The following is a 20,587-nucleotide window of genomic DNA, read 5'->3' on the forward strand; positions in this document are numbered from 1 at the left end:
GGCATACGCAGCATACTATCGTCTCTGAGGGTTAGAAAAATTTACAATCAGACTCCGCTCATAAATTTAGGAAGTAGTGCCCCAAGTCCATGTTTTAATGAATATGGAGTAAAATTGAAAACAAAGACAAGATCTGTAAATGTGTTAACAGTTGCGACCAGAATGATTTGCCTCTCATAATTAATCATAATTAATCTAGATTTAACAGATTGATAGAATAAGAAAAAACATACAATCAAATCAACTCAGAAGGTTTCACCATTAAGTAATTTACTTTTAGTTAGATAAAAATAAGTTGGTGATATGAGGCAGGTATTTTTAGTACTTAAGTCAACACTATGGATTACAACCACAAATCCACGTAGTCATTAAGTCAAATAAATTGATTGAAAAGACATTATTTACATCCTTTTTCAAGCTAAGTCTTCACTGTAGCTGGGTGAAGTTGTTGCATAAGCTTTACCACCCATTGAGGGTGTAAATATTGTCTTTTTTTAATCAATTTGGAAGCTGGGGATAGTAAGGATTTAAAGAATGTTGACACTGGACGATAAAACTGTTGCAATTTAATGTATTTTGGCAATTTGCAGTTCTGTCCAATATTCCTTTCAGGTAATAGCTTTGTATATTACAGCCTGAGGTCAAGTACTTTAATCATGTCATATGTGCCAATGTTAAACACTTGTAAGTATTGGGATGATGCTCTGCCGAGGACTTTTCCTTAAGTACTCATACAGTCTCTTTGGACATTACTCTGATTCTCATAGAGCATTCAGAACACATTTTGGACTCCCGCAAAGGTCCACTTACCACTCTTCCCTCCAAGCCTAACTATATAAAGAGATTATTATCTATATTTCATCAGCCTTAGCCTTCACTGTTCCTCTCTGCCCCCTGCGAAGGCTCATTTTCAGGGCTGTTTTCACCTGTTTTTGTCAGCCTCTGATGTAAATGGCCGTGCTGCCCCCTCCCCCCCTCCATCAGCAGATTATTCTACTTACCCCACATCTCTCTCACCAAGTCTCTCCGCCTCTCTGTTTCCAGCTCTATCATTCCCTCGCTCCCACATGTACCGCTCTCCTCTCTACCTCTTATTATCTCTCCCACTTCGCATCTCCTCAGGAGTGTCGGCCATTAAATGCAAACCTGGTCGTGCTGTCAGTCCCACGCACACACAGAAGAAATACAGCACACCGAAACCGTAATAACTGTCTTCAGAAGAACAAGAAAACTATTTCACAGACTTCACTATTTTACTCGGTTCATCTTCCATGGATATTTCTCAGTATTTGTGAGAACAATATTGGTGGTTGGTATTAAAACTAAGACAAGTCGGAGCCTTTTCAGTTTTTAAATTGTGCCAGAAAATCTTCTCTCTTTTATGTGTTTATTCCCACCTCTCATTTGAGCTCTTGTTGCAGGCGGTGCTTTTATCCCTGTCGCTGTCACTTATATTTTTTTTTTCCGGCTCAACTTTTCAGAGTTTGCAGATCACCGAATCTCACACATCTTCCACTGTACCCAGAAGATCAAAGCACTTTATGCATTGTAGCTCTTTCAGGTCTGCGACATCCTTCCCCATTTTTGATGTTGTATTTACAACTGTTTCTCACAACCTGCATTCTTGCTTTTGAATTGAAAGTTTGAAGAAAAGACTGCAAAAGGGAAGTCACTGTTAAAGGGACAAGGAAAGGGTTTTTTGTCAATTCAAATCTTTTTCCAGCTTTAATTGGGCCTCTCGCCACAGCCGTCAGGGTGATTAATAAGACGATTGAGCTGGAAAGATGAGTTTTGGTGCTCCCAACAACAGACAGGACTCTGCAGTTGCTGTGTGAGAGCTGGAGCAGAAAATGGATAGTCATTTCCTTTTATGGCCACAAAAAGACTGTTGTAGAGATTCAGGCTTGGACTATAATTGAGACACCAGGGTATATTCTCTTTCTGGACAGACTCTAATGGTTAGTGCATTAAGGAGGATGATTGAAGAAAGCCACACACTTACAGTAGAGGCCGCGGTAAATCAGAAAAGATGGCTTTTTGGCCAACTTGTAGATTGCAGTGGGTTCACACTGTGCAGTGCTTTAGGTCTTCCCTCTCTCTCATCTCTGGTGAGAGCACTCTTCGGCAGAGTTAAATGGGTATAATTTTGAGGTAAACGAGAGAACACTTTTAGCAGTAATGGAGGGAAGGCTTTGGACATGTTGTCAGTGCCCTTGGAAATACAGTAAATGCACTTTTCCGGCCCCGCTCAGTTGTTAGGAGGCTTTTCTCTGCATCGCTCGCAGGTTTTGTATTCAGCTCATGAGGGGATGAGGAGCTGAGGCAGAAGCTTTCATTAAGACATCAGCTGGACGCTGCATATTCACTGCAGACCTGCGGGATCAAGGTGCTTAGTCCTGCCATATTTAACAAAGCCTCACAACAGCGTTCATTTCTGGATTCTAATTCAGTTTCTAAAAAAAACAAACAGATTTTTGTTAGTTTTAGCGTCAGTTTAACCTGAAACCTAACAATTGTTTTAGTTTCTGTCAGTTAAATTTCAGGTTCATTTAAATTGTGCATTTTAATTTTTGTGTCTTTTAAGAAGCTGTCGCTGTGTTTTTTGGTACAGTTACCATGGTTACATGTGTGTTCTGATTACTTGAAATGGACACAGTACACAACATAATGTTTTATGTACAGTATGTGTCAGAGAGCACTTTCTAAACAATAGCATAACATGGCAATAACAGTCCTTTACCATCCCTGTTAGATGGCGCTTGACCTCGTCCTCTCTTCCGAGGAGATTGGTTGCCATTGGACATGGAAATACAGTAAATGCATTCTTCGGACCTTGCTTAGTTGTTCGGGCATCGCTGTTGATCGCTTCTTTGTTGTTGATTCAGCGCTGTTCCTACCTCCGCTGCCGGCTAAGAGGTGGAAAAAAATGACCCCCTATTATGTCTTCGTAGCTTTTAAACAGAACAGCGAGGCGAAATAACGGCACTACATTCCAGCCTTGAACAGACTGTGTGAAAGGTGCTAGTTAGTGCTGTTACCTGAGTGCTCCACTGCATGCACTACACTATATATTTATTTAGCCTACAATGAGCAAAGAAAACTTTGAATAACATTACTGCAATGACATTCCCTCAGCAAATATCTCGATTATGATGGTTGACCCCATTAACTTGCTGGTCTGCATTGGTGGTTTATCACCTTTGTTTTTTCCACTATATTGTGTAATTTTTCAATGGAATCATTTCTGAATTTAGTCGATAATTCTGTTATTTTTTCTTTTCAAGAAGTTAGTTTATTTGTTCATTTGTCCATTTTGCAGATTAAAGTTTATTTTGTATTTTTTGACAAGAATTGAAAAGTCTCAGGTCATTGTTTCCATTACTATAGTTTATTTTTATTACAAAATGCTGTCAGTGAATATTCTGTGTCAGCCATTTCCTGCAAGCTTTACTTGTTACTTGGAGTGTCAGGTCTGGGCAGCTTGTTGTGGGGTCTCGTATATATTCATATATGACAGCTGGCTGCCAGCAGATTACTGGTCTTTCATGTGATTGTGCCAGAGGGGTTCAGTCTTTGTCGCCAACTATCCTGATAATGCTTGAACCACAGAAATTCTGCCCAGCATTGACATGTCTTCTTCCCATGTATATGAATCCTAGAGGGACGGGGTGCCTATATGTCACTCCATGATAAGTGCTGGGAATTACACAGTTATTAGTTTCCCAGTTCTAAACAAACCTTGACTGACACTGTTGATGGAAGACGCCTGAGGGGTAAAAATACTGTGCCCACTGCCTCCAAAAGCAAACTCTGCTAAACCCTTGCTGCCCAAAATTGCACAGAAATTATTATTCTGGGATTTGTTTTACTTGTATGAATCCAAACATACAGACATAATGATATGGAGATGTATTTTTAAGCTGCTGTGTTATTGTTAAAGTCTGGTGCTCATTTTCTTCCCTCTTTAAACCCACAACCAGATTAGTGACACTTCAGTTGTACTATGAATTCACAGGATATAAAAACATACAGTAAATGAACTATATTTCACCAATTTATGTTTATACAGAAGGTAAAAGCACAAACAGCAACAACCTAATCTTTGATCCATGACTGTTAGCTGAATGAGCTGTTTCAAAGGACAGTGATATGATAACCTTCATTCTGCCACACCATTCATACTTCATATTCGTCTTCATATCTGTAGTTGTATTTGACTTTTGTGTGCAATTTTGGTGATACTGGAAATACTGGAAAAAAGATTTTGCATCAATATGATGAGGTAGCTATATTTTCTAAGTATTTAAATCAATAGATTATCCAAAATCCAACATTCACATCTGTTTTTTTTATATCATGATAAAATTAATCACAATAAATAATACAATATAAATCTACTTTGTAATGCATTTTTTATCCATATTGATGTGTGATGAATATTTCTCTCCATCAAACCACACAATGAAAATAGTTTACTTTAAGACACGCTATTAAGCATTTTTAAGCAGAATATAAACATTTTTAAATTGTTTATAACACTCTATAATGTAGTTGTAAGCAGATAGAAGTGTTTATCACTGTATCTGTAAGTGGAGGCCGGTGTACAAACATAATGAAAGGCAAGGTGTTTGCATACTTTGCTGCAATGCTTGCAAACAATTGCAAGTCGGAAGACGGTAGTTTTACTTTTAATATTTATTTTTTGCACTATTTGGATAAAAAAAACCAACACACTCAAGATAAGAAGGATAATAAATAATATACAGTGCAAGAAGAGGCAGAAAACCAGGTGGGCTTAATGGAAGCCTTCCTCCAAATAATGTTAAGATATCACAGTTATAGAAAACACATAATTAACATACAGAAAATAATTTCAAAAAATAGCTCTCAGTTGGTGCTGACTTCCATTCAAATTGGTCTCAGTGAATCTGCTCAGGAAAACATGTATCAATTCCCATGGCACCATTGGCAAAGAGAAACAGTATAAATTAATAAATATAAATTAAGTTTACCGTCTTACTCGTCTCTGTTCAATCAAATAAAGTACATCACCTCAAAATTGTGTAAATGAGTGCTGAGCATGCTCAAAAGCATGAACCAGAGCCAGCAGCATAAAGTTGTTCTCTGTGTGCGCTGCCATGTTGATGGGACATCAGGTGATGGATGGATGGAGTTTGCCTGAGTTTCCGACTTGGGTTTCCGGTTTAAATGTTCCATTGCAGTTTTCTGTGTCCAATGAGTTTCAAGTGAAGTGGATTGCAGCCATGACGTGTTAGCCATCCCAAATGCAATTGGGATCGGTTACTATGTGCATATAAACACATCCGATGAGAGAATGTGTCAAACAGAGTTCAGTCAGCTTGATGACATGCACTGGCTCGCAGCAGGTTTCCCTATAAAAAGCAGAAAACTAAGAGATGTACCTGTGGGCGTTTACAGGTTTGTTTGGAGTTCAGTTGCTGTGTTGTCGGCTCGCTCCATCAATTGAACTTTAACTCCCACTTACAACACTTGCATGAAAATGCCTGTCAGTCATCGGAGATGTGACTGTATTGGCTACCTATTTGCATTTAAGCCAGCTTTGCCTGAAACAGAATTCGATCTCCTCTTAATCACAACAGCCCGGACACAAACAGCACAACTAGAACTGCATTGGCTTTCCACTTTGTATGCGCGAACATGCTGGAGGAAATGTGATACGAGAGCTCACTTGTGCTATTCTTAAGTAGGGTTTTCTACACTTTCCTATCTGAGTCCGCAGAGAGGGATTTCTAAATGAATCCTGTTGACTTCCTGCACTTGTTTCACCTTCAAAAACATTGTGATATCGATCATTTGGATCCATTCTCGCTGTACTTATGACACAGCAAAAGATTTTGGTCCACTGTCTTCTCAAATCACACCCCAGACGCCTCCCCCCTCGTCTTTTCTTTAATTCCTTCCTTACTTCTTTTGTCGAGTTTGATGTCTTCAGTGTCGCCCCCTCCGCCCTCTTAGGATGAACTCCGTGCTCGGTGCAGCAGTGCTGCTGCACAGTGTTGTTTTACTCTGGCAGACAATTATCTCTGAGATGCCTGAACAGAGAGAGCTGCTCTTCACGACAAGTTCCCCCTACCGTTAAATCTGTCCATGCTGCCCATCACCCACTAAATGTTACACACTCTTTCCTATGCACAAACACACAGAGTAAAGCACACTGACACCCCTAAAGCATTTTCTATCTTTTCATTTCCCTTGTATTTATTCTATTAAAACTGTGAGCACTAAAGTTCATCTAGCTCACACACTCTAACACACACACACACACACACACCGCTTCAATCACTGTCACAAGCCGCAGGAAAAACCTCTCAATCAGCCCAACAACAGATGACAGTATCTACAAAAAACCAGCCATTAAAAGCTGAGCATATGCAACGCCTTCCTTCCTGTTTACTGCTCCTCACAATTCTTCAAAATCTTTTTTTATTGACAAACCACACCTTGAAGACCTTGGAGGTTTTTAAACGCGGTTAGAAAAGGTCATGACATTCAGAAATGGCATTCTCTTTGGGGAAATGGCTTAGATGTCTGGCCGTTAAATAAGGTTAGTTCTATCGGCTCGATTTCCGAGCTGTTTGGCGTCTTCAGCACTGCCGGCCTTCAGTTAATACTGAAGGCTCTGGGTGCAAGGTGTGGTGTGTCACCGTGTGTGATACACTCCCCAAGAGGCTAATAAAAAGTGCAGCACACACATACTATACAACCGCTGCTGAGAAAGTTCCCATTTGGTGGTAATGGTGGTGTGTGTGCATGGATGTGTGCATTAGTGGTGGATGGCTGGGGGGGCTGCAGACAATTAATGATACACTTCTAAATGCACATGCTCGTGCATACTTTTATGCTATCTCAGTTCCCCGCTCCCTTCTTCGCATGCAATTGAAATGCAAGTGCTCCAGGTTAAAGCCTGGAAGGCCCCAAACAGAAACCATTAACCCTTTAGTATTCCCTTGGCCTTGCAGCTGATGAGTTATTTAAGGCTTTTGACAAGGATCCACCCTCTTTACATTCACAAATGATGAAGAAAGGTCAGTGAACACGCTCAGAGATGCCTTTGGCAAAATAATCTCGGGATTCAATACACCAAGGCTGTATCGTCCTCTGAAGTGATAAACGCCCTCCTTCCTTTCTTTTTTTATCTAAGTCCCCCCTTCCTGCTGAATTACTGTAATGTGTTTGAAACAATCAATGGGCTGAGCTACTCGCCAGCCAGAGTCCTGTCACCATTGACATTGTTAATTAGCACCGAAGAATCCCAGGCGCTTTTGTCTGAGCACATTTTAAAAGAGACGAGCGGATTAGACCATTTTGCTTTACATTTGTTATTCCTAATGCCGTCTTGCACAGGGAGATCTTAGTGATGGTGGGTGGCTCCCGGTGGACTGCCAGCCACGGATCTGTACCCCAACATGAAACAGCAAAAATAATTACTGGAAAGGGGCTTCTGTGCCTTTCACCAGAACAGTTAGCTATCCTAGCAGAGATCAGAATCGGAGGGATATTCCCTTCTTCCATTATTATTAATTTCCATTGCCTTTGTGTGTCTGCCACTAAATTACATTTTAATAGAGTCGAATTTGCGTTGTCTGTTGATATTTGAGTGATCAATATGTGTTTTGAGATGACTAGCAACCCCCTTCTTTGTTCCAAATCAGTCCAAACCTTGATATAGTCAAAAGAGGATTAATAAACAACCCAATAAAATATTTAATCATCTAAGTCCCCCTAGAAAAGAAAGAATTACATTTTTGATGAATAAAACTTGTAAGAGGTGTTAAGTTTCTGTTTAAACAATAAGCTCATTATATTCTCTGTTTTAATCAGACATTTGACAAAAGTCAATTAGTCCAAGTCTAAAGTAAGTCATTTTTTTGAGTCCTTAATTAAGCCAAGTAAAGTCCCAAGTCAAGTTACTTTTTCCCTACCCAAGAAACTTCAGTCTTATCTGCAGTATCTGGTCTCTATGAAGAGAAAAGAAGTAAATTTGGTTTATCAAAGATGCTAGTAAAGTAACACAGTATTAAAAATAAGCTCACCAGAAATGTCAGATAGGTCGGGCCACCGTGATTAACTATATATGTTTAAATCTTACAGTTACGGCTGAAAATAACAACAGAAACAAATCAACCACCAGATGCCTACCAGGAGGTGACCTTTGTTGTTAGCTCAACGGCACTTTGATTCAGTATGTAGAATATTGCTAGCCTTCATGTTTTTTTCTGGATATTTTATACTATGGAGGATTGACATCTGAATACATTTGGGCACAGTATGCGTTGTAGGCTCTTGATTAACTAATTGTGCTTTCAACGTGAAAATTAGTGACAAACAGTGTCTGAAATAAGACAGTTGTCATGAGTCACACAAGGAGGGCATGTTGAAATTGTTACTTGTTACCTTACCTTTCGAACTCTCACTGTGGGTTTGGTACTTCTGCAGTTTGAGTCTAGAAAAGTTTTTCAAAGACTGTGATCGTCTTGAGTTCATATTTTTAGTTCATTTAGAAATGTTTCATTTTAGTATGCTGTGTACGTTGCTGGAATGGGATGTCGTCCTTACTTGGAGAAACTGTTTTAACAAGTAGTGTTGATGAGAAAGTGTAGTTTCAATTGATCTTGGTTCACTTTTTGTCCTCACACATAATATAGGACACATTAACATTGATAGAGGAGCTCAGTAATAGGATTCTGAGTCTTATTAACCAATAAAACAGCATTTTTTGAAATTGCTGGTGGAACTTTGATCATTATTTTCTAGACAGATGGCATTAGCCCCTTTTATATGGCTACTTTGTGACCCTTTACATTCTTCCATAATTGCCTTTAATGGTACGAATGCAATATAATTGAACTGACATTTCCTGTGCTCACATTCACTGTCACAAGAGCAGCGAGTCGACTTGATGATGAATACTGTATGTAAATGTGAATCCATCTGCTCTCTTTTCAGCTTCAAAGAGAGTCGTGTGTGTGTGTATGTGTGTTTTACCACATGTATTGATATTTGCTGTTCTTGGTACCCAGCTGAGTTGAACCAGGGGTCAATCCACCAGTCCAATTTGTCGGTAAACGCAGACTTATTCCCCTCAGTGATTCCAGTCAATAATGTTTGACCTCATGTGAAAAAGGGAACACAAAGGCAGAGAGAGTGGTGCTCACATACTTTGGAGTTGCAGTCACCACGTACAGTACCACATCAAAAAGGAAAGAGCATGTTGTCACCATCATCAGTTCTGGTATTTATGCTGCAATGGAAGTTGCATATCGATAGTGTCAGTGAAGCACAAAGGATAAGCCTATAGAGGAAAGGCTGAAGTGGATGTGGAGTAGGGGGGAGGGGGTATGTGGAGGAGCAGATAAGTGTTAAGGGCTTTTTTTTTTACAATCTGACACATTTCAGTGTGAGGTGATATTGTCTGCCTTTTATTCATACAACCACAAAAGTTATTGTCATTGAACAGAGTGCGCACAACTCAGCACTTCCAAATACTAGTCTAAAGCCTGGAAGGCACTCAAATTGGACGTGCGTCACACTTAACTTTCAAATGCACCCATTGTTTTAACTTGGCAGCATTTTGTAGTGCATCAAATCACCTTGACTTGTATACGCTTAAACTGTGTTGATTTTTGACGCTTCCAAAAAAGCAGCCAGACCTACGCAGCTAAGGCCAGTCACACTTAGAAGAGTGCTGTCTATGTGGTGGAAGTAAGTTAATAAAGTACAATTATGAGGTACTTGAACTTAACTTATAGAGATAAACTTAGATACAGTATAAACAAACAATCATCTCATAAAACAGAACACATTGTTATTAGGGGTGGGAGTCACAGAGTAACTCACGTTACGATATGATTCACGATACAGATAGTATCATATTACAGTAATTCTGCAATTATGGATACATTAGAAGACAATCATCATCTAACAATACATCATGATACTTGTCTACTGAAGATTACAAAAGACCCGTAAAAATGCAAAGTGCAGGAATTATGTATTTATTCACTGCATTGTGATGTCGGTTTCACAGAATTTGACATGAACAGAAATGAAACAATATATGACAAAGTGCGCAGAGTCTTAGCTCAGTGCCTCTCTAACACACACAAGTGCCAAAAGGCTGATCTGCCAGAAAGCAGAACAGTTATGGAGTTGAAATGTTCAAAAGTAGGTTGCAACTACAGCTCACTGAATTCTTTACAATCTGTGTGAATCAAGTTAGGAGTTATGACATAGTGACTGTGGTGAGACGAATTATCATTGGAATGTGTTTAGAGCACCGACATGTTCTGGTAAAAATATTGATATTTGGCACCACTGAATTGGTAATCATATTGCAAGAGAAAACAACATGATACATTGCCTTATCGATATTTTATCCCACCCCTGAATGTTATAGGATAAAATAAAGTTCTATAGATTTAATAGTTAAAATCAGTTCCGCCTTGACAATTTACAACAATAAATACTGCTTACACGTTAATGAAACACTGATACTGATGCAATTATATATCTTTGAGTTTCCTGTGAAGGTCACTGGGGAAATGATTATTGGTGATACTTAGGGTGCTTGGCAGGAGTAGTGTAAATAACAAAGTATCATAATAACTGACGCACCGGCTTCACTTTCAGAGCTTTAGAAATATTAGCTAAGTATGCGTAGCAAAAATAATAGTTAGATTAATTGAAAAAATAATAGATAGATTAATGGATTAATAAAAAGCGTTAGGTGCAGCCCTAGACTTTTTATGTTGTGGCTTTGATAAAGGATCTAAATATTTCATAGAAAAAAGCTTAATCTTTCACCATTGTCTGTGTTGTTTGCTGTGTTATGATGTAAATCAGAACTTCAGTAAGCTGCATCCTTCCCACAATAATGTCATACAAAGAGCATCTATGTGGTGCACATTAAATTCACTCTTAATTCTGCCTTAAATACACTTTCATGATTAACTGCATCTGACATCAGTGACTTAGTTTTTAGCCTCTTTGGTGCAGCACATCTCCAGGACAGCAGACGGAGCCTATTAAGAATTAATTAACGGCAGCACAATTAGTTTTCGAGTTTCAGTATAAAAAGGGATTCATTCTCATTCCAGACTGCTCTCTCCCACAGCTATGTGTGTCAAGAGGGTCATTTATGAAGCACTATCCCGTCATTTTGTGTTTTGTTTTGTTTCATAATTTTATTGTTGCGGCGCACATTGTGGCAGGAGATGCTGGAAGTGTGCAAATGTTTGTATCCACTTCTGAGACCTTCAGCTGTTAACTACTTAACAGATCCCTCAGTGTGTGAATTAGAAAGGAAGGTATTCACACAAAGAGAGCAGACTGAGTTTGGTATTGTGTGTGTATGAGAGGCAATGCCTGTACTGTCTCAAACTGCTGTATAAAATACCCCTCTGAATCAATGGGGCTCACTTCAGGACACTATAGCTTTTATCTGAACCTCCCGCAGGCAGTCAGCTACAAGGTGGGGAGTAGAGACTGGAGTGCATTCACTGCCTCAGGTTCTGTCATGGCGTAATAAAGGAATATTTCATGTGTGACGCTCCCACAGCCTATGGGCGTACACTATCTAAAGCAGACTTTGAACTAGCAATAATTAACGTAAACATATGGCGTGTGCCTCCATCGAGTTTCGCCTGTCCTCCGCGCAGCCTCAAGTCTTATGCAGCGCCTGAGCTAGAAATAATCCACTGCACATGCTAATCACTTGGCAATTGATTTGGCCCTTTTTGGTCCAACAATTTCTGTAAACCACCTCATTGATCTGAGAGAAATCAATTAACAGCTCAGGGTGGGTAAATATGAAGAAAAAATATGGATCACTCTGCATACTGTATGACCATCTGAGCAGAATTCTGGCTGCAGCTCATGTGCTTGCGCAGAGATGCTCAGCGCGAGCAAATTCCAGTCAGGTTCGACTAGCCCCAGGTGAACTGTGATAACCAGGCAGTCTGCAGTGATAAAGTTATCTTATATCCATCAAGAAGAAAATGCACTTAACCCTCCACATTCAGGCCTGCTGTGTTATCAGCACCATAATGGAAACTGATAAAAGAGAGCTGTCTTATCATAATCCTACATACATAACAGCAGGGAATTGCTATTTCAGGAGGCTACAGGCGAAAAGGGATGGGCAGAGCGGAGAGGGTAGGAAGAGAGGGTTGCCTCCTGGTTGGAGATCAGATGTTATCTGGGCTGTATTGATGGAGCTGCTCATGGAGATGCAAGTAGCGTCGGTTTGTCGTCAACATTCCTCATAACTGGCCAGATTGTCGCTGTCATCAAAGGGGCGCAGTAGCCGAGCAGCAGCTGACTCAGCGAAATCCTTGGGCCTGCAGCAGAAATAAAACCCTGATAAGCATTAAAAAGTGAGCGAGAGACAGAAGGGGGGGCACTGGGAATTATTAGAGACAGAGTGAGAGACCCAAATATGAGAGGGAGATTATTATAGAGACAGAGAGAGGAAGGGGGGAGAAGTGGGGCTGCATGAACTTGCTACATGCTGACACATTTGTTTGCATCCCTGTGCATTTTATTAAGCCTCGAACATTAAACAGATTTAGCTGGAGCAGCCAAAGTCATGGAGTAATTATGCTTTTGGAAATGCTGTGATTAAAAACCCTTGCTTAAAGTATCAATCCACACTGTACTGCATTTTTTTTTGTTGTTGTTTATTCCCAGAACGTGCTGATGTGGATTTAACCTCTAAATTTAGAAAACTGGGGGAAAAAACCTAGAAGGCAAAATTCATAAATCATTTTAAAAATGGAGATTTATCCATGAGGCGTGCATATAAAGTACATCATTTGCAAGCCCATTGATTTCCTGCATAAAGCATGTCCTTGAATTGATAGGTCCAATAAACATACGTGCAGGTCACTCTGAATTTTGGATTCTCTCGAATGCCAGACTCATAACTTCTCTATTCAATTCAAATAAAAGAAACACACAAACGCTCTCTGTTTAAGAAGGAGGAGGAGGAGAGAGAAAGTGAGACGTCGATCAATAATGAAAAGGAACAGTATCTGTGTGGAGAATGCCAGAAATGTCTTCTCTGTTGGGATTCCTTCCTCCACCTCACACTGTGCTGAGGGCTCTCTTATGTGTCCAGATACCCCGCAGAGGCGTTGATTAAGTCAAGCTGAAGGCCAAAGCCTGCCTGCAATCGAGAGCCCCCAGCTCACTCAGTAAGCTATCAGGTGACCCGTCTCTCGCTCTCATTCACTCTCCAGTTAGATACTGATGCTGAGAAGAGCTATTAGAGCCTGGGCTCCGGCCCCAAAAAGCATTCTGCTGGGTGTTGATAACCGGCAGGTACCAGGATGTGGAGCGTGTGAGGGCAGGAGGGAGGGGTGGGGTGAGGATATGGCAGCACTGGGAGGCGGAGGAGGGTAAATGATCTCCGAAGGCCATCTTATTAATGGAGGCTTTTCATTACTAGCACTAATGCAAACGATTGGTGGGGCTAATGAGCTCGAAGGTCCATGTGAACGAGGGCTCCATGGAGCAGAAGTGTGTGATGATCATAGCGGGAGACGAAGGTGATGAGTTTTGAACATCATATGTGGTCATGATGAGCGTTTTGCTTGTACAAGACCAGGAGGAATGGAGAGAGAAATGGATGAATGAGCTGATGGGTCGGAGAGTCAATTGTGCGCCGACTCAATATGGCAGGCTGCTACAGGCAAGAGGATACAAGATGAATGATGGAGGGGCCGAGCGTATTTCACTGTCAGTGGATTGAAGTGAGGTAAAGCATGGGGATGTCTTCATCGCCTTCTATCAAGTGTTTGCACACCCTCGGTGTGTAAGTCACTTAAAAGACGAATGAAGCGCAGCACATTCTTTGAAGGCGCGGCATCCCCTCATCAGATTTCATGAGCGTTGCATGATATTCCATTCAGTCTTTACCGAACACCAGCGCAGTGCCCCTGGAAAAAAACAGCTTTTAGTGCGGGCTGTACTAAGTTAAAGACACCCTTGGTGGTTGCTGTGAACCTTGCATGTAGAGGGATTTAGCCTGATTTCCAGTGCGGTGTGTACAGGATCAGTTCTGGCTCAAGAGTGTCTCATGTGGGCTCTCTCAGGGGAGCGGCGGAGGGAGGACCAGAGGCCACTGATTGATGGTCAAGGACACTGAACCCCTCCCCCAACCCCCTGCTCAGAGGAGCCCATCTCTGAAGCCATGTCCTCAGGGGGATTGGGATGCTGCCTGGCTGGCTGCCGTCTGCGCGCCGCTCATGACAGCCAGCTTGGAGAATACGACCAACTCAAGGGATTTTTCTTCCGCTAAACGACAAACGAATGAATCGGAGACTCAATTCAACACAAAAACACAGGAGATTTTCTTCTATTCTTCTTGCCGTCCTGCATTTTCACATGTGCGTCACGGAACATGTGTGAAACGTAAGGCGAGCAGACACGGATGAGGATTTCTGAATGACTTCGTACAAACCTGACAAAAAAAGCCCAGCATGCGACACTTAAAAGGCTGAGAAGAGGAAGGGAAAGGAGCTCACGCTATTACTTAATGAATGATGATGTCCCAGTGAATTACAGTGCAGCACATAACACTCAAGATAGTACTCAACACAAACCCAGCATCGAGTGTCACTGTTGCATATTTCAGTATGATTCATTATCTGTGTCAACAGTGACTGAGGTTCAGGGCCTTAGCATTTGTTGTGCATATGATATGTGGGTGACAAAACTGCTGTCGATGGAGATTTGAGAGGGATGGGGGAGGGAACGAAGGACGAGAGAGAGAGAGCGGCTCGCACTCCCAGCACACTATTTAAAGCTGATGGCTCCAGTCCAGAATCAGAGAGAACCAGGGATTGTTATTTTCATATGACTCTGGCTTGAGCTGGGGAGGCTCTAGTTTTCCATTTCAATTCGGTTGCAAAACAGTAATTGAAGCATATCGCTTTCATCTCCACTTATCTCCTCTGCTCCTCTCCCTTTAGAGCGCTGCTTGTCTTCCCAGCGTTTGCGCATCTTGACACTGTTGGTTTCTCTATGATATATTGTCTGGGATTCTGGTACTTCATTGTAGCTCGGCGCTGATGTACATGGCAATTAAATTCAAACCCCAAAGAGGTATAGCTCAGTCAGAGCCCCCCCTCCTCTTCCTCTTCCTCTCCCTCCTGTCCACTGCTGCTGCAGCCTCGCTCTCGCACCCCTTTCAATCACTGTCTTTTTTCCCCAGCTCTTCCTTTGATTCCCCCTTCTTCTCCCCCGTATCTGTCTTTCTTTTGCGCTCGCTTTCTGTCTGTCTGTCTTTTTCTCCTTCATGTTAATAAGCAGAGTAATGGTGTTGCAGGCAGTTCCTGGTTGGGGAGTTAATTAAAATGGCAAGTTACAACCCACACAGTCAAAACAATAGAGGCCCCTGCTTTTCGCAGTGACACAGGGAGACATTAAACAAGCCCAAAATCAAATACTCTGAGGAGGCAGGAACCCAGTAATACTGACTATCCCCCAACCTCACTTAACACTCCCCTTCCTGAAGCACTGAGGGCTTTATTGTTACGCTCTCCAGCCCAGTCAACATTAGTCATAGCACAGATCTAGTAATTACCTTGTGAGCTCCCTGAACTGCTGCATGAAAAGCAGTTGTGTACAAGATATTAATGTGATTACTGCAGCATTCTGAGCCACAAACTACGCTGACACTGATCAGATGAGAATCTAAAGACTGGAAATAGTGACATCTGCCTATTCCCCACCCACAGCCACACACACACACACGTACACACACACATACATGATTTTGCTAGCGTGGCTAGCACAATGCAGCGCACTCAGGCTCCGGCAACAGTGGGCCGGCTGAGCAGGACAGGAGCTGTTGTTGCTATGGTTACCATTTCTCGGCTCGCTCTCACAGCCCAGGAAAACTGTGTCATTATCCTGTACTTTGGATAGGAGAAGAGAGAGAGGAGGGAGGGATACAAAGAGAGAGAATGAGGGAGAAAAGGGGGAGACAAAGATAGAAAGGCAGAGACGAGGAGAAAGAAGAAGAGGGCTACAGTTCACACAGGCCAGCCATGCATCTAACACACACATCATCCAAATTTGCAGCCATTTGTGCTCCTCTATTTCCTTTTTTTCCCCTTTTTTCGTCCGTCAGCGGAGCTATAGTTTTCACTCTAATAGGTAAACAACTTCAGTGCCGACAAATAATGCTTGAAAATATCAGGTGAAAAAAGCACTGTGTCAGGTGATGATGGGATGGGTTTTTTTTTTTTTTTTTACTCTCCCTGGCATCTCCTGTTAAAATTGTCACCAACGAGCTATTATGTTGGTAAAAAAGATCAATCTCTGCGCCATTGTATTTATTTGAACACACACCAACAGCCATATGCCACTCTAATGACAACCAGCACGGGTATTATTGAATAATTACACATCCCACAATAAAAACAGCACGGTGGGATAACAATCCTCCTCTTTAACGATCCTTTTTGAGACGTTCCTAACCTCAGAAACACGTGAAGAAATGGTCTTTACTTGTTCACGATTGCGTGTGTGTGTGTGGTTATGTACTTTGCTCGATGTGTTTGTGCAACGTGAGGTCCACATCATAGGAGTTACATTGTGAACTAATTACATGGCCGTGTAAATAGAGGCACCCTGCTGATATGGGCTGTGCACCACATGATTTCCCCTGGTAGAGCAGAGGCTGTTTGCACTGCCTCGCTGTGTTCTGTGTGTGTGTGTGTGTGTGTGTGTGTGTGTGTGTGCGTCTGTGCGTGTGCGTCTGTGCGTGTGATTGTGTGCATGTGTGCAGGTGCATGTGACCTGTACATACAGTCTATATGTGTGTATGTGTGGGTGCTGAGGGAGAGCATGTTTTGCAGCCTGTGAGGTGTGCTTTATTGAGCTACAAGCTAAAAGAGTGTGTCTGCATTGAGGCACAGTAGCCCCTCCAAATGAAAGGCTGCCCTCTCCCTCTCTGCCTGCCTGACGCAGCTCTCCAGAGAGACCTGTTCATATTACTGTGGCTGTCCGCTGGTCAGAGGAACACAAACAGCACAAAACAAAGGCGCCTTCGATAGGAAAGTGAAGAAAAGACCTCATCTACTCTCTTCTTCTCCACTGATGGCTTTTTTTAAACACTAATATGAAATATGGGAAAGAGAGAATAAATGTTTTGTCACACAGCAAGAAAATGAAAACTATTTTAGAATATTTTAGAATGGTGGTGGCGAGTAATGGAGTACATTTAATCAAGCACTACAGTTTGGATGAGACTCTAGTTTAGTATTTCTATTCCAGTGTATTTTATAGTAATCTTGCGACTCATTTGTGTGTTGCGCCATCTAGTGGCGGCGCCGTTACTGCGGTGGCAAGTCGTAGTGACTCAGTGTCTGCTGCTGGCAGCAATAGCAGTGTGGCTAGTTGGACTGAAGATGTGAGCCAGTGGCCCCCAGTTACTGATGAAGGTACTTTGGTACTTGACAGATAATCGAGTAATAGTGAATGAATTTGACCATCCAACACATTTCAAGTGATAAAGTACTGTGTAGTATACTAACATTACCGTACCAGCTAGCTTGCATCATCAGTCTAGATCTGCATTTAATCATTACAGACCAGTTACATTAGTAAAAAAAAATTATTTTTAGGTGCTCAAGATGATTTCATTAATCGCCTGGCAATGAGCAACAAAATGCTGACTACTGGTCACTCATAGGGGGTCAAAATTCCAATAAAATCATTCATCAACAATAATTATAATATTCTTGATCATCTTGGTCCTCTGCATCACACCGAAATGTATGTAAAGTGTATGGTCTCTGACAGGGGCAGTTGACTATTTCGCAACCAGTTTTTTTCCCGAAGTTTACGCATGCCTCGGCTGTTGGAGCAGCTGAGAACTTCACAGCTTTTTAACAATTTCCTAGACATCTTTTTTAAAAAGTAAAGTTGCACAAAATGTGAAGATAAAAGTAGAAAATTCAACTAAAGAGTGACTTTCCGTCTAAACTTCCCTGAGGGTTTTTATCAAATAACTGTTTGATGAGCCAAAAGGTAAAACTGTCATATATTTCACAAAACAAACTAAAAGTTAGAGAATATTCCAATAAATGAATACAAATATGAGTAGCATTTTAGATTTTAGTTTATTCCCCTCTTCTCTTACCTCACTACAAACTTTTGTGTTTATATGATTGTTTATATGATATGAAGTATACTTTCTGCAAGCCACTGATGTGTTGAAACTTTACTTTCCTTCCAATTTTCAATTTTATGTTGTGACAACGCTGCGCTTATGCTCTTGTTAGGTTAAGGCACAAAAACCACTTGGTTAGGGTTCGGAAAAAATCAGGTTTAGCTTAAAATTCCTGTTTTGGTTGCTACAAACATGGCAGGAGATGTCCCAGGGGCTCAGTAAAAGCACCTGATTTTGTCGTCACGAACACAGCTGGATATTGTCCCAAAGTTTGCCTTAAATTATCCTGTGGTGTCACGCTTACAAATGTTGAAATGCAATCTTTTGACCTGTGATCACTGGCTCAGCAGCCATATTGCCTATCTTTACTCCACCACCATCCCCTCCACTTCCTGAGTCAGGTCATAAATAATGATTTGACCTGATTAATCATCTAATGACCTCTCCTATTATCCTGTGCTGATACCCAGGTTGGGAACCAGTGGAGTAAATCACTTGACTGTACATAAGAGTTGAAACTATATCCACGTCAACCAGCGACGAGTGTAGTACCAATTAGTATTAACATTATAATAATGTAATATATAATAATATGTGTTTTAATTTTGATACTTAAAGTATATTTTTCTGATAAAAAGTACTTTTACATTGTGGTGTTGGTTCTTCCACAGTACAGGATCAGTGAACTTCTTCCACACTGTTCAGAATACGGAGCAGCAGCAGGGTCGTGAAGTATGAGATTCTCTTACAAATAGAGAAGACAACCTAAAATAGTGGCTGTGCTACAGTAATTGCAGTTTTTGGGGTCTCATTTGGAAGCACCATACTAAGCTGACTGTGGGTTTTCAAATGCTGGGTGTTGCTGAGTGAAAGTGCAATCACAACTAATCAGAGCTTCTCTTGTTTCCTTGCCCACAGCGCCCAACACTGCACCCTATGGGAGCACAGGAAGCGCGTACGTCCCGCTGGCCTGCCGATACCTGGTCCTGGCTCTCTCCTCCTTCATCAGCGTGTACTAGCAGAGGCCAGCCCAGACACAATGACTGTGGAGAGCATTTATGAATCCTTTTTGACATTGCTGATGGCTGGAATCACATCTGGTACAGTTTGTTGAAAAGCCGTTAGGGGGAAATAATCAGCGTTACTTTGTGTGGGGAACTTTTTTTTTTTTTCTCTTTGCTTTTTGGTGAAATTTTATGTCATGTAAATACTATGATGTTTTTTTTAATTATTATTATTTCCTATCTTCTTTTCTCATTGATTGACCTTGTGAATCAGTGCTCAGCCCCCCCCCCCCCCCCCCCCCCCCCCCCACTCCACCTCCACTCATATCAAAAAGCTCCCAAACTTCCCAAATGAGTTATACTTTCATGCCTCTTTCTCTGGGAGGCGATGGCGCAAAATTGACATTTTCATCAGTTTTTGTACATGGCTAAAAAGACGCAATTGTGCCAAGTCTCTCAGTACACAGAATTACCATACCAATGTTGTAATGAATGTATTATGGGTTGTTGAACAAAGGAAAGACATTTAGATTCCTAATAATACAAATTCAGATTATGGAGTGTGCTTAAAAAATACAGAAAAAACAGAAAAAAAAACAAAAGAACATAAAAGGCAGGGCTTTTTCAGGACCTGTATTGTCATGATTACTCAATAGATGGATGAACAGTGTTGAAGGTGTGCTTTGTTGTATTCTGAAATGGGTCCTTCAGTTACTATGCCTGCCTCACAGATTTGATCAGGCAGCCGTCAAAGTAGCAAAGTATACTGTATCGTATCTTTATATTTTAATATAGTGTAGGCTTTTGTTTCAAGTGGGACCAGCTTTTCTCATTCGACCAAGAACATTAACACAGTCCATGACTTTGTACAGTATTGAGGGAGGAACATCGCTGCCCTTTGTTTACATTTTTCTTGAAAATATAAATACTACAGTATATACTCCATGCTTTTCTTTCAGTGAGTCCACATACGTGAATGTTGCAACGAACCGTTGCAGTTGAGAAGAAAAAGCAGAGCCCAAGATCAACTGTTTTAAGCTTTTCTCTTAAAGATGCAGTTCTTAAAAACATGCCACTTCCAGTGGGCGTCTGAGCAAAGGGTTTGTCTTTGATTGTGTTGTGTACCTACAGTACTGATCATAAGAAAACCCACAGCTGCACACTGTAGATGGCTTGAAGTTTTTGGCTTCAACTGTTGGCATGATTCTTGGATAATGGATTCTGGGAAAGCAGCATTCTGCATTGTTTTGGCCTGTTTTCCCTTACAGACAATTCAATACTTAAGTATATTACAGTCTTTTAACAGTAAATATATCTACTTCATTGTGCCAGTTAACAGATAAAGGAAGTCAAAGAGAGC

The 20,587-nt window shown here is 41.2% G+C and overlaps 1 protein-coding gene across 1 annotated transcript in view; it reads left to right on the forward strand.

Annotated features, from left to right (window-relative positions):
- The window catches only part of negr1 (neuronal growth regulator 1), a 147,693-nt gene extending 128,451 nt beyond the window's left edge, over positions 1-19,242 (forward strand). Inside the window, exon 8 of the mRNA XM_073476796.1 lies at positions 19,142-19,242. Coding sequence (XP_073332897.1) covers positions 19,142-19,242 — 101 coding nt within the window. The remainder of the gene's footprint in view (positions 1-19,141) is intronic.
- Positions 19,243-20,587: the final 1,345 nt, after the last annotated feature.

Source organism: Pagrus major, chromosome 11 (genome assembly GCF_040436345.1).
Source record: "Pagrus major chromosome 11, Pma_NU_1.0".
Taxonomy (NCBI): domain Eukaryota; kingdom Metazoa; phylum Chordata; class Actinopteri; order Spariformes; family Sparidae; genus Pagrus; species Pagrus major.